At 49.1% G+C, this 14,920-nt stretch overlaps 1 protein-coding gene across 1 annotated transcript in view; it reads right to left on the reverse strand.

Moving 5' to 3' along the window:
* The window catches only part of LOC142560351 (tyrosine-protein kinase transmembrane receptor Ror2-like), a 300,620-nt gene that overhangs the window by 153,607 nt on the left and 132,093 nt on the right, over nucleotides 1–14,920 (reverse strand). Inside the window, exon 2 of the mRNA XM_075672381.1 lies at nucleotides 1,222–1,521. Within this exon, the coding sequence (XP_075528496.1) occupies nucleotides 1,222–1,521 (300 nt within the window). The remainder of the gene's footprint in view (nucleotides 1–1,221; nucleotides 1,522–14,920) is intronic.

The following is a 14,920-nucleotide window of genomic DNA, read 5'->3' on the forward strand; positions in this document are numbered from 1 at the left end:
GCAACTACCGGGCGTACCGTCCTGAAGGAAACTTCAAATCTCGGAGGTCCAGCAGCACATAGCGCATTCTGCGTGCGCTCTGGCGCAATGGTCTGGAACATAACCATTTCGGCGATTTGCCCTCCCCCCCCCCCCCCCCCCCACCAACCACTCCTATAACTATACCTAAATCGTACAGTGCAGTGAAATCAGCGCAATCCAGCTTGTCGATAATTGATCCTATCTGGTGCTTCAGTTAGGTGTTCTAATTTTGGCACGCCGCAGGCACGCACACTTTCCGAGTGAGATTTTTATCCGCTTGACTAAACGATGAGCCGTCATACGTAGGCGCTCTAACTTCAAAGACACGAGGTCGTTATATCATATCTGTGATTGTAGGAAGAACAATGCTGCTATCAGGCCGGTCAGCGTTATCGCGAGCGAAGTACGCAACTAGAACGAATCGATTCGCACAAGTCACGCAATCTAAAAATGATGATATCGCTAGTGACGTAACTTGAAGTGATAACATCATGAACTGGCACTCGGCTCCAGCCGCGGAATTATCTCTCACTGAGGTTTAAAAATAATCGTGAAGATTTTCGACTTAGGGCTTCACATAGACCTAAAATTTGATGTTAAAAGATCAACAAAATTCGTGATTTATGCAAGTAAAACGTGCCTTTTGAATCTACAGTTGCCTCTCAGCGACGCTTGCGTGAGTGGACATGTTAAGTACATCAAGCTCACTCAGACGGAATCGAAGTTCCAGCTGCGAAGATAAAGGAGCTTGTCAACGTTCTCTAGTAGTAGATAGACCCTTTCATTATTAGCATTCACAACATCTGTGCTAATGAGGCGCTCGCAACGCGTTAGCGTTTTGCTGCGCTAGCTCAAGGGCTCTTTCTTCCTTGAAATAAGAGCGCAAGGGCTCTTTCTTTCTTGAAATAGCAGTTCAAACACGAAAAACGTCTTACCGAAAGAGCTTCTAAGTTGCTTTGCTTTATTTTTACCGGAGCGGGTGAGGGGGCGGCGCAGCGTTCAGGGTTGGGTGGTAGGTAGGCTGACGCTAATAATAATTCAATCCATTACCAGCTGCTCACAAACGCGACAAATTGTGGCCGTCGCGATCGGTGCTCGCGAAACGGTACCGTGAAGCGCGCATGCGCGGAAACCGCAGCTGCGCGAAAAAACGCGCAATGCCAGATCGCTGCGTACGAAAAAAAGAGACTCGACGCTCACCATGCACCACGAGCTGCGCAGTCTCGGAGTAGGCGACGCCGTGGGCGTTCCTGGCGCTGCAGCGGTACGACCCGGCGTCGGCCACGTCCACCCGGTGCAGGAGCAGGGCGCCGGTGTCCAGCTGCCGCCACGGGGAGCTACCCTGGCTGGCGAGGCTACGCCCGTCCTGCAACCACAGCACGCTCGTGGCCCCCGCTGTGCCCCCGCTCGACGACGGCGATGGCTCCACGAGACAGGGCAACGTGACGCTGGAGCCCAGCAAGACTGTCCGGTTCCGGGGTCCCTCAACGATCACCGGCTCTGCGCAGCAGAACAGAAAAGAAATACGAGCATTTAGGACGCGTCTAGCAAAGCGCTCATTCATCGTCCTGCGCCTGGAGTAGTATGCCAGGCAATCAGCCGGGATAACATATATTGTATTTTTTTTACATGTTACTTTAGATATTTTTATGTAATCTCACTCACCCCCGTCCGAAGTAGCAAGGTTAGCCTGAGTACCAACTGACATCTTGAGATTTCCTCAACCTGTCACTCTCTTACAATGGAATATCGCAGAAGTATTAGAGGCGGCTACCAGAATAGACGCTATGCCATTTCTCATTTACCGGGTTTTCACATTGGCCCTTATGCTACGCTGAGCAGCTTACACACGTCGGAGAGTTGGGAAACGAGTGTGCGATTGACAGCGTTAAATAGAAAGCAGTAGTCAAAGACTATCACTCCCTATAAAAATGGTATTTAATTTACGCGCCTGGAAGGACGCAATGTGTTGAGTACGCAAATCGTGTGTCGTTAATGAAAGACAAGCATAAACACAGCCTTCAGAATGTCCGTACGGCATGAGTGCGTATACAACAAGAAGAGCTACTGTCATCTGTATTGTTACTGCACCATTTTATAAGTGGTAGCCTGTAAGTAACGATTGATTGTAGTGTACTGATTTCGGTGAACAAATGCTGGTGGACACGACTGTGCAGTTACTAAATTGCTAAATGTCGTTAGCGTAAGGTTTCGACAAGGGATGTTGCACTGACGAAGACAGGTTTCCCTGTCATTGGTTGCACTGGCATTCCCTTTTCGACTGCTGTTGATCCTGCACATGTATTTTAATAAATAGCCTGTGCTTAGCAGCGCGTCAGTCGTCCCTGCGTGTCCGTTCAGCTCGCTAGGAAGTGTTCGTGCGTCTGGTTAACCTCCCTGCCTTTCCTGTCTTCCATTCCTCTCTCTCTAGGAAGTGTTACTCAAAGCTGGCTTCACCACACGCAGAGTTCTCGGAAGGAAAAGCCAGCTTCACAATTTTTCTTGGATCTAATGCGTGCGCCAGCCTGCATATATGAAGAAATTACGCGCTCAAGCTACCGACAGTGTTAGCGTGGCTACGGCAGGAGTTGCCATAAACGAATACACTTGATTTACTATTGAGATTGGTCTCTCTAGATACAACTTGCAGAAGACTTGGAGAAATCGCGATCTTTGAAAGGAGGCTGCTAAAGAGTCAAGTCATTTACCATATTATTAATATACATACAACAAAGAACCGGCAATCCTTTAGCATTCTAAGAAACCGTCCCAGCGTGGGGTAGGTGAAGTTAAACAATTACCATGAAAGCTAGAAAAGTGTCTCGCGAGGCTAACCCTGCACAGATAGCTACAAAACTGGCAATGTCTACCGTATACAGGTAACGATAAATCAGGGTTGAATTGAAGCAACGCCCATAACACAGAGACAAATTACACAGTTCTAGTAACTGCTCAGCGGAAAAAAAGGGGAATGAAATAACTGTACAGAAGGAAACGTTGCGCCCTCGCTACAGACGACTTGCTTCAAAGATCTCAGAAGCGAGGCGACTGCCACGGAATTAAAAACGACGTCAGCGAAATACGCGCGTCCTTCCCGAGACCCAAAGCCGCAACTGACAGCTCACGCCGGTACCGTAACTTCTGCAGGCAGCAGCCGCGGAAAGACGGATGCAAGAGCCGCTTGCCGCGTTCATTCCCATCGCTCGCCTGCGTGCGAGGGTTAACTCTAGGGAGCAATCTCCATCAAATACCGTCGAGCGTCTCGGAAACAACTCGTCGTCGAGTGATACATCCATTCATTCTCCCCCGCGGCCTCTTTTTTCCCGAGCGCCAAGAGCGCGAAGAACACACGCGCCGGCGTTTTAAGCACTCCTCTGGGCCACCGCCGAACGAGCGGCGTCGCTCGGCGTTAGAAAACTCTCAGACGCCGAGGCAGCCGATAACAAGCCAGGAAATTTTCACGCAAACACACACACACACGTGCACAAGTAAAGCGTGCGCCCTTCGCACCAGCTCTAAACAAGACTCGTATTCATCAGTCGCGTTCGGGAAACGAAGCAGCGCGCGCTCGTGCGCGGAGGAGAGACGTCGTCAGCAGGAGTGCGCGGAGATTCAAATGCACCGCGCGCGAAGGAATCAAAAGAAAAATGACGGGCGAAATGAAAAAGATTTAGGGAAAGAGAGGGACAAACCCGAGAGTGCGCGCGGGAAGTAAATGCCCCTTTCCCTAAACAGGCCCTCACAACCCCCGCTGCCGCGACATCCCGCTTACGTCGGACGGGTTCCATCGTCGTCAACGTCGGAACCAGAGGCGCCTGCAAAACGCTGATTATAATTATGGGCAGAAGTACACGGGGGGGAGTAGTACCATAAAGTAGTCGAGGGTGCGCGGACGACGACCGTAGCGGCGGGGAAAGGATAAAGAAACAAAAAGCAAAAATAAACAAGGGAGAGAGAACTCGGGGGACTCCTCCGGCGAAACCCTTTTCATTGCCATCCGCGCTGCCGAAAGCGTTAATTACAAAGCCCATTTCGGTTGCTGTCTGCCCCTCTCGCATCCCCAATTCCCTTCCCACAGGTTTTCCCCCTCCGCCTCTTCCCGCTTTCTGCCTCCCCTTTCGCTCTCCCTCTCTTTATGCTCACTCCCTCTCCACTCTTTAGCGTTCGGCAAAAACGACGGCTCCGCAGTCGCGCTTTGCTTCGGGAACATGCGCTGCCAGCGCCACCAAACGGCGCTCGGGAGCGTTCGCGGGTCGCACGCTGGTCCGTCCGTACGAAGTCGTTACCAGTCGCAAATTATAGGGAAGGAACTGGGATTGGGAGACAACGTTAACGCCGCGCACTGCGGGAGCTCTCCTCGCCCGCTTACGGACGCTGTTTTTTCCGGAGGAGTGAGCAAACGACTTGCGAGCGAGTTGAGTGCAGCGAGTGCAAATGCAGGAAAACTGAGGCGGCGTCTATACATACGTAACATGAGGACCTTCCCCCCAAGGCGATAGGCGCAGCGGCCGTGCGCGCAATTTCCCCTTTCCGCAAGCTCACGTGGACTCTTAGGAAGACGATGCGGCTGTGTTCACAACGTTCCGCAATTCAGAGAGTCGCCGCAAAGTAGTCGCGGGCACAAATGCGGCTCATTTACCCAGGCGCCGAAATTAGACCGCCACGAAGAGGGCGCACTGCACGTAGGTAATGTGACCAGATCTGCGACAGGGGGGGGGGGGGGGGTGATCGTTGAAGATGCCTGTGAAACGCGCCCAGTGTTTTGGACAGTCTACTAAAAACTAAAGGCAGACGCGATCGAGATTGTAACGCAGACGACGGTCGGTCAGATTCTGAGCGAAAGTAAAGCGAGCCAGACAGTGCATTCATTCGTTACGATGGCTCCATTATCCGCAGATGTCGAGCGAAGTGGGGAGTAAGGTTGTCCAAAAGCTGGTCAAACTTGGTCAGCGCCCCGGAAGTCGCGGGAACTGCTAGAGGAAAGTGAACAGCTTGTCTCCGGCTCGTTGGGGAGCCTGATGGCTAGATCCACCTTTTGTAATTGGCAGTGGAACAGGAGTGCCTCGACCTCCTTGCCTTGCGTGCCTGGCTTTACGCTTCTAGATGTAGCGCTGTCTGGCGTACTACATGCTGCGCGCAAAGCCTAAACAACTCTGTGGACCCCCGTTGTTTGCGAGCGTCAGCTGCGTGCGACAGCAGGTCCCTCAGGGACTCGGCAACCACGTTTGCTAAAGCTGCCGAAAAGAAACTATCTCGGCGCGACAATGAATGAACCCTTCAAGGCAGACCTCAGCCTGTGCTGCACTGAAGGGCAGGAGGTTTAGATGTGCGTAGCTCATTTGAGGCCTTACGGCAGTCGGCTGCTGTAAGGCCTGGTGGAAACGACAGACCGGCCTCGTGTAGGGTGACAGGCTTGCGGTTTTCTCGAACTGGAGAGGGAAGATGGGAGGGGTGGCGGGATGGATACGTGGACTCTGCGAGGCTAGCGACGCCGGCTGGACAGGCAATTTGGGCGCGGAGGACAAACTTTGGAGTACTGCGTGAGTTGACGCTAGGGCGAAGGGTATTCGTATAAAGGAGAGGAGGAAACCGGTAAATTAGGAAAAGTTGGTACGACTCCGCCGTACACGCAGAGGCAAAGCCAGAAGGTAGAGATTGGGGCAAAGAGCGCGTAATGAGGCAGCACGTCGAAACGCATGCACCCATTGAGGACTTGCCTTAAGGCACAATGCTTGGAGTGTATTGTATGTGCTGTAGGGTTTGTATTGCGCATAAATTGGAGCAGTGTATTGTGGTATTTGTTGTCATGTACCCAGCGACCATATATATATATATATATATATATAGTTGCACTGTAATACACTGAGCTTGTTACTTTCCTGTCAACAATGATGTGTCACGCTGATAACGTGCTTGCCGTCAGTGACCTGTAAGTACCGGGCACGCAGCGTTGAAGAAAGACACGCAATATTGATGACGTCTGTTGTTTGGGGACAACATATCCCCCAGCAATTGATCGTCCTAACGACTTGTCCACTTCGTCATGCTAACGTGTAATTTCATCTTAAGCAATATCGAGAGAGAGAGAGAGAGAGAGAGAGAGAGATGTGTGAAAACGAGTAATTGCGATACTCCGCAGAGGAAAAAAAGAATGAACACCACCCCTGATGCAATGAACTAAACGTTACCGCTTCAAGCCACCACACAACTCGTTTGTTCCCTTCTATCAGGTTTTTTTTTTCAGCGTTCCTACGAACGCGGGACAAAAGTAAGCACCGGTACCACAGGAAAGTCGTAAACCGTTTACGACACCCGCGAACCTGAAGCGGTGAACGAAAGCACTGGAAGTAGCCAGTGCGAGAGAAATGAGACAGCGCGAAAAGAAGAAAAAAAGAAAGAAAACGAAAACGAAAAATAGAAAAAAGGTTGCGTAATCCGGAAGCCACGCGAGTCGGTCATAATAAATATCGGGACAGGGTGTAATAGCGCAGTACAGTGTTGCCCACCGTAAGGGGCGAGTCACGAACACTGGCGCCATAAACGAGGAAACTAAATTACGCTTGCTCATGCGAATTGCCAGGAAATATAAAATACAAAAAGATTCCCCGATGCGGTGACTAGTGGGATGGATTGCATGTAGCGTCTTACGTATATTGACTCGAGTTCGGTTAACGGGGCTGTCGCTTAGAGGTATTACTCGATTGGAAGGCTCGAGACGCACTTTGGGCGCGCGAAACTGTGCTCGCACCTGGCATCAAGACTGAGCCCAGTTTCGTACGCCACAGTTTCGTGCGCTAAAGTCTCACTCGGACGCTGTATACACAGTAAAAATGTTTGCGCGCTTAAGAGCGGCTGTATTCTTTATTTCACCAAAGCCACATTAACTAGATTTGCGATGCAAAAAGCCGTAGTTTAAAACTGTAATAATTACCTAGTGCGTACCGATATATCTTGGACAAGAGTGATACCGACGCCAGAATGATACAGTGATAACTATGAAAGTTTATATCATGCACCCACCGTGTCGTCTGTTTATTCATGCAGTTTTCGTGGTCACTTGCAGACAAAGCCACTAAGTAAAAAATGGTGATTTTTCCCCCTATCAACGGTTCAATAGGAAACCAGACGTGCGTCTGGTTAACCCCCCTGCCATTCCTTGCCCCTCTACCCCTGTCTCTCTTTCTAACCTGTAACGGTAAGGGTGTTAGCAATAACCAGCACTCTCAAGATCACACATTTTTTTACTCTGTAAAAAATTCGTGAAAGCCGTGTGCAGAATTCACGAGACCGTACCGGATGTCAGCCAGACATCGTTGCGGCACGAATTATCGGCGAAAGCCAGCATTCTGGAAACGCGGCTACACGAAAGTCGATATGTCGAAGCCAATCGTAGGCAGTGCGCATGGCTTTGCAGCAGCTTCTTGAGAGATACGCGTAGCATTATATGGCGCGGTGAGCGTGTTACGCGTGGTAATGATGTGTGTGCAGGTTCGCGTTTGTAACTCAGACACCATTTCTTTTAGTTAACATCCTTTAGTGACCTGCAGTGGCTGGCCCTACTCTGTGTGACCTGTACTGCGTGATCTGAAACACACACACACACACACACACACACACACACACACACACACACACACACACACACACACACACACACACACACACACACACACACACACACACACACACACACACAACACAGGGTTCCCTGTGTGTGTGTGTTCCTTCTTCGTCCACCATCGTTATCGTGCCTTCACTTCAGATCATGCTTAACCAACACGCCCAACTATCCATTCCTACACTTTACTGCGTGTTCTACTTTATTCTTTGAGATTTGCCACCTTGTTCTTCCTTTCCCTTCTCCTCCCCTTCTTCCTATCTTCTAGTTCTATGTTTCTGTCCCCTCCTTTCTGAAGAGTAGGCAGGCGTTGTGACTTGTGCCCCTCCCGGTGGCAGTTGATTGCCAGCCTGCTCTTCGCTTTCCATGTCCTGTCAAATGTATATGCGTCTTCAACACAAATAATAATAATAATAATAACAACAATAATAATAATAATAATATTAATAATAATAATAATAATTGCGGATGTAATATGGGTTTCTACCACGGACATGGCGCTCTTTGGCCATAATTGGCCCTTGCGCCATAAAACATCAAACATTCATTCAGTCAATATGGGTTATTTATTTATAATGTGCGCGACTAGCGCGAGCAGAAAGATGCCCCATATTGGCACTTCTCAACACACCTTTGCCTCTGCTTAACGTATCCTCTCGTTTTGGGTCCCCTTTAGTCGCCTTCCATTCTCACCGATTGGGAAATTACGTGGGCGTCCCGTACTGTTTGCTGTTCCCCTTTTAGTATAGGCTTAGTAATTTCTGGCGTGGGTTTGACGCCTTATTTCTACGTATGGCGTACGGGGAACGGCGAAAGTGCATGGACTCGTAGAATGTTTTAAGCTAGGTGCGCCTAATCTTATCGCAGACAGTGGGTCGTTTGTCAGTTGACTCCGGCTTGCAGATATAAACCACGCTCCTAGCACTGTATCGGAAGATGGGTTTTTTTTGGCTTCACACGTAATTTTTCGACCGACTAGCCCTGTAACGCTACGCATATAAAAATCGGATACGCCGCGGTCTGGCGGGACGAAAGTCGCGAAGCGCACGATTAGTTTCTCGATCGTATCAGAGCTGTATCGAACCTACCGAAACGCGTGTGTTGCGGTTCACAGACAGGCAAGAACGCCTCCAGATCGAATCGAAGATAAATGAAATAATACGCACATGGGTCGGTCGAAACACGTTTCAAACGCGAGAAAAAGATCGCAAGACGCACTACGCGAACCTGTCAATCGGGCTACGAGGCGTCGCAGCTGACATTTTCAAGGCGAAGTTCCGGCACCTATTCCACCACGAATCAAGCCAACATTGTCGCGAAGGACGCATGTAGATGATACCTCTGCTCCGTCCTCCCGACGAAATCCAATTTCAGCTTATTACTGTAGCCATAAAACTCAGTGCAGCTGCAACGCTGCAAAAAAAAAAAAAGAAGAAATAAGAAAGAACGCAAGAATCCCTGGCGGCGAACACCTTGAAACACATCGTATCTCCGGTCTCCGCGCGTAAAGTTGGAACCACTATACACCGGCAAACCGGCGCCGCCACTCTGTCTCACGAGCGCACTCAGGCTAATAGCTCGCGCCGTTCAGGAAAGCAGCGGTTTTTATCGGCTTTTCGGAGCGAGCAGCAAGAAGAGGGGAGGGGGGTTCCGACCACGGCCGGCCGCAGCACCGTGTAAATCACGGATTCCAGAGGCCTTGACTTCGCGCAGAGGCGGCGGCGGCTTCGGTTTGGCCGGCGATTCTCTCGCGGTGTTTTTTCTTTACGACGTAATGCCGCGCCACTCGCGCAAGTCGTCAGTCGTTTGCCAAGCGAGATTTCAACGGTGGCGAAACGGTCTTTATTTGTCCCTCTCACAACCCTCCCCCTTTGCAAATAAAAAAGAAATACAGTTTATTTTAGGCATTCGTTGATGTAATGGCTTCGAGCATTCAGGCTATCGAAGGCACTGTGCAAGTACACAAAGGAGTCTAACAACTTAGAAATGCGCTAACAGGATAACGTTCCTGATCACACAATATCAGCTTCATTTTTTTTCTTTCGTTTATTTATTTTAAATTTCAAAAACGAACAATGTCTTGCATGGAAGCGATTTATCCATGAAGGAGATTCCAGTCCTCCCAAGTCCGTGGAAGAGCGAGCACAGGCAAGCCTTTGTGCGACGTGCGTTAATACCGACTTTATTGTTCTGATCGACGCGTGGAGAAATGTAAGAAAGTGGGAAATTTCGACACAAGCGACGCTGTGGTGTATATAAGTATGTACATTATGAAATAAGAAAGCTTGAGATTTACTTTCGCAATCCTTCCCTGCATTCTTGCGATCTAACCTTTTTGGCGTGTTAAGTTTAAGAACCGGATAGCATGGGAATAAATGTAGTACCTGGACCCAGCGGCACGGTTGATGATCACTAAAGTCGATGTGCCTCTGGCCATGGTGAACTTCAAGTATTACAAGTCTCCTAGGAAGCGCTTCAGCCGTAGGCTTCTGCGATGTCATCAACGAACTGCGGACTGTTTTGTGGCCAGCTTCAGTGTGTATACATGTGTGTCTGTGGGTGTATACGTGACCTTTGTGTGTCTGTATGGTCGTAGTCTATACTATATCCATCACCCAGTACTCGAAATAACATGCCAGGTTAACTAGGTTCTAACTGACAAAATAGATCTAACTAGATCAGGTAGGTTAACCTGCCCAGCTTCTCATTAAATTCAGAATCTCTCTCTATGGTGGCTAATGCTTTACTGCTGTACGTGCCACCCCTGCAATAAAGTCAAATGTCTTCCGTTTTCCTTTCTAAAAACTTTTTTTTTTCACTGTATTCTATTTCTCGTGAGATTGCACAATACAGTACAAGTACCTTTTCACAGCAAGCGAGTTATCACAGGACCGAAAAAAAAAAGTGGACTGAATTCGTTTTCTAGCCGTACCCGAAGAAACATTTCAATTTAATATTATGTACTGCATATAGTATAATTTTTAAAAGTACATTTAAAGTACATTTAGGCATGAAATATATACTGAAGGAGGTCTCAAGATTAAAGACCCTAAGAGCGAGATTTCCCAATCAATACTCACAAACAGCGAAAGACGATAAATTTCACATTTATCACAGCAGCAGTGCTAGAGTTTGTGGCAATCAATGCGCCCGTTGATACCACGTCAAATCTATCACCGTGCACCGACGGCGGAACAAACCAGAGGCGCCAGGGAAAGAAACACTCATTTGTCACTGCCCACGCAGGTTTTGGTCGTCTCAGACCTCCAAACACCAGCACTTATTCACGTTCCCATAACGCTAGTATAAACGAAAATCACCAAAACAGGGCGTTCCACAAAGCAGACGAAAGCACAGTTGCAGACGACAGCGAGGAAAGAAAGGACGTAGGGAATCCCGAAAATCAATGGATCGTGTAATAAATGTGGCTCCTAAAACATCCTTTTGTGCGCCGCCTTAGTACGCTCGCACTCGCCTGGTACAGGTCAGTGCCCTTGCAAGGCTTGGAAACTGTTTAATTTGCTAGAATTAATACAGTACATAACATAATAGTATACTCCTGTTACGGTAAACTTTGTAAAGTAAAAAAAAAAAGGGGGGGGGGAAGGCAGCGGGGTTTTTCCGTACGTGTACCCTCAGTACCTGCAGAGCTAGCTTGTCATCCACAGGCACTACTGATCATGGTAATTTGACGTAATCTCCAGGGAATCAATATGCACAGGCCAGAGACGCGAGGAGAGATCGATTTTTCATGCGAAGAGGTCAGCGCAAATGCAGGTGCCGCAAAAAACAAGAAAGAACGTGAACGTCCTCGAAGCAACAAGAAATTGTATTGAGTATCGCCATAAAGAAGAATCTATATATACTTTGGCAACACTATTCTTTCTTATCTTTATTTTTTCTTCGTTTATACTCTCTGGCCTAAGAGCACTCGTTGCGCTATGCAAATCTATCCGCCTTGTTTTTCTTTTCATCTCTTTCTCTCAACTTTCTTCGATTTCGAACAGAGGCATTAGAAAAAAATAAAGCGAGAAAGAAGAAAGGTCAACGGGAGCGCCGTTTCACAAAGGCCGAACGCCTGGTCGAACGAATCAAATTTATTCAGCGCAGATACGGAGAAAAGTTATCTACACCCATGGAGGGTTGGCGAGCGCGCATAAAACAAAATGGAGCTTCGCACCAACGGTCGCCAAACGCCCGAGATGCACAAGTTTTAAGCGCGAGTTATATTAATGCGCTATTGAAGAATGTAAAGAACGCAAACACTGCAAGCTATAAACATCTGCAGCAGAGACGAGTGAGAAAGGGCGCCAAAGGCACGATATCTTATTCTGCAGAGAGAACGTGGAACCATAAGAGCTAAAAAAAAAAAAAAAACTTCGTTAATTCCGCTGCGACCGAACAACGCAGACAGGCTATTGTACCTGTCTTTTGTTTTTCACGTTGAAGCAAACAAAAGGAAAGCTTCTCTTTGTCTGGCACGACTGAATGAGCGCAACGGAGACTGGTATGTAAACAATCTCGTGCTTTCTTTCTGTCTTTCTTTCTTTCTTTATTTCTTTCTTTTCAGTGTTAGCAAACACGCTTGGTTAAGGAGCTTAGATTATAGATGCGAATGTAGACACAGTGCGTCGGTACCGATTCCGGTTGGCCATCGACGACTGCCCAACGTTGTACAGGACAGTCTCTCGAGCGAAATAGACGAGCGTTTTAATTTCGCCCAGCGTCCGCGCGATTCGCTGCACGCTTGTTTCACTTACAGCGCTAAGCCAACTGCCACGTGAGTGCAGCGAAAAAGTATGAGCGTCTTTTCTTTTTCTTCTGTCTTTTTTTTTTTAATTCTCGCGACGTAGACAGAAGAAAGTGCGCGAAGTTGGGGGAGATATTAAATTTGCCCAAGCGCAAAAGTAGTTGTGCACCACCTTCTGAGCAAACACTGCGGAACGCCCGTTCGGCCGAGAGAGAGAGAAAAAAAAAACAGCAACCGAAAGAAAAAGAAAATGAAATGAACAACTCTCGTCGCTTCCTGACAACGCCGCACTTCCACTGCGTTATGAACGAAGAGTTCTTTTTTTTTTTCCGTCTCCAACCTTTCAGCACGACACCCTTCGAGCTCGCAGTGTTCCTTTGTGTTTTGCACGCGCCGGAGCCGAAGCCCGGTGTTTGGCCTCCCGCTATCCCGGAGTTCAACGCGCAAAAGTGAACAAACAACTTGAGCGAGGCGTGAACGCACTTCAGAGATTTTGGCGCGAAGGAAGACGAAACTCGGGTATGGCTCTGTCGAGCCTCGAAAAAAAAAAATTATCTCGCGTCGCAAATGTTAAAATAGAAAAATATAGACAAACAAATTACAACATTCTTTTGACAATATAACATCCGAAGCAGTCAACATGCGATTAGCGATAAAGATCAGCGCAAACCTTGGGACTAGGTTTTAGTCAGGTAACCGCGTCGTGTGAAACGCAACAAACACTGAAGTCAACAGCGGTGAAACGACGCTGCGCGATAAACAGAGGACACGTGATCAAATCACAAGTTCGAAACTTGTTGGGCCGTCCTCCTGTTCACACAATCGACGCTTTAGAACGAAACACCGCTTTAAAAAAAAGAAAAAAAATATCTCATGGTCAAAATTAGCTTGGTTTGCTCAAGAGGATAGCGAACGATACTAAATCGCTTGCATTAACGTAACGCACACGAAGATCTTTCTTTGTTTTTAAATGCTTTGGCACCAGTTAGCCGTAAACACCCTGCGTCTAACGGTGCGCACCAAAGGGACCTATCGCAAATTAACAGCCTGTAAAAAAACTACGCTACGTTACCTCCTGGAGTGCCGGTACGGACGCTATATACCGCGTCGCACCGCCTACTGTGTACACGCGCACACACACACACACAACCGGGAGGACATCGATCCGCACCGAGCTCGGTTCCCGAAAGACTCTATACACGATCCTGTTCGGGAAACGCGGCCTCGATCCTCCGCTCTGCACAGGAAACCGCCGCAGTGCCGGTCCCTCGTTCCGGCTGTTCGTAGCACGCGCACACAGCACACTCCAGGGTGCGAAGGGAGGAGGCGGGGAGGGGGGGGGGGGAGGGGACGCGGCGTCGCGACCCAATCGTGCACACGTAACGCGAGCGCCAGCAGCGTCGCTGTATGCGAGCGCGTGTTCGAGTCATTTGCATGGGGGGGGGGGGGGGGGAGAACGCTGCTACGGGCCAAAACCGGCGCCGAGTTGGGCGATTAAAACCCAATCAGTTGGGTTCGGCCGGGGCGCGCCGTCTGGGTTTGACGGCCTAACTGCGCGTGCTACAGAAACAGCCATCCCCTCTGCGGGCGCAGATGTACATAATATAGTGAACAGGAGCGTTTCTCCCGGTTTGGCCGAGGCGGTTACGGTGTGGCGTCTGGACCGATCTCGGAGCAGCAGCGTAGGGACGTATTGGGAATTCGCGAGCCCACGTACGAGTTGCGGAAGATGCGTGGCCTTGAAACGTGCGATGTGGAACATCTATACGCACCTTATTCTTTCGTATTGTCACTGCACGAAAATGCTCCTTGTTTAAAACTAAGCCGATGAAATGTGCAGCCGCGTCCGCGAGCCGGTGGACGTGGCCGAGTTCACCTGACCTCGCAGCCACTTCACGTTCCAAACTTCCAAATTCGTCATCGGTTTCGTCTCAAGTAGCATGTCAAGTACTTTACCAAGCAAGCCTAACTTTCCACTTTTCATTTGCATTGCGGGCTCGCCATCTTAGACTGACCAACCACTAAAGGATCGTAAGCGGTGGCGGCGGCGGCAGAGGCACAGTCCACGCAATAGCAGTGTAGCAGAAACAGGGGTAGCCGGCGATTTGGCGGGAGGAGGTGATTAAAGGTAGTGGTGATGATGATGATGATGATGATGATGATGATGATGATGATGATGATGTGGCGCTAATGTGAAGGATAGACGGCCAGTGCACAGCACTGAACACCCGCCTCAGCGAGTACAAATTCGCTCAACCCAAGGTTCTGTAGCACCGTCGGCATGCTACCCACATTGCGTCGGCAGGAAGCCGAGTGGTCTGGGCAACAACGGGATATTCGGCGCGAGGACTCGCCGTTCCCCTAGTCGGTGTTTGCTTAACGACATATTGCAGCGCGAAGGCACATTTACAAAGAAGAACCGCCTGTGAGGTGTGTCTGTGTGTCTTCTTCATAACTGTACGTCATTACGCAACAACGGAAAACACGTGTGCACGCTGTGAACGACGTCGTCGGCGCTTCGCCCTGTGTGT

Source organism: Dermacentor variabilis, chromosome 10 (genome assembly GCF_050947875.1).
Source record: "Dermacentor variabilis isolate Ectoservices chromosome 10, ASM5094787v1, whole genome shotgun sequence".
Taxonomy (NCBI): Eukaryota; Metazoa; Arthropoda; class Arachnida; order Ixodida; family Ixodidae; genus Dermacentor; species Dermacentor variabilis.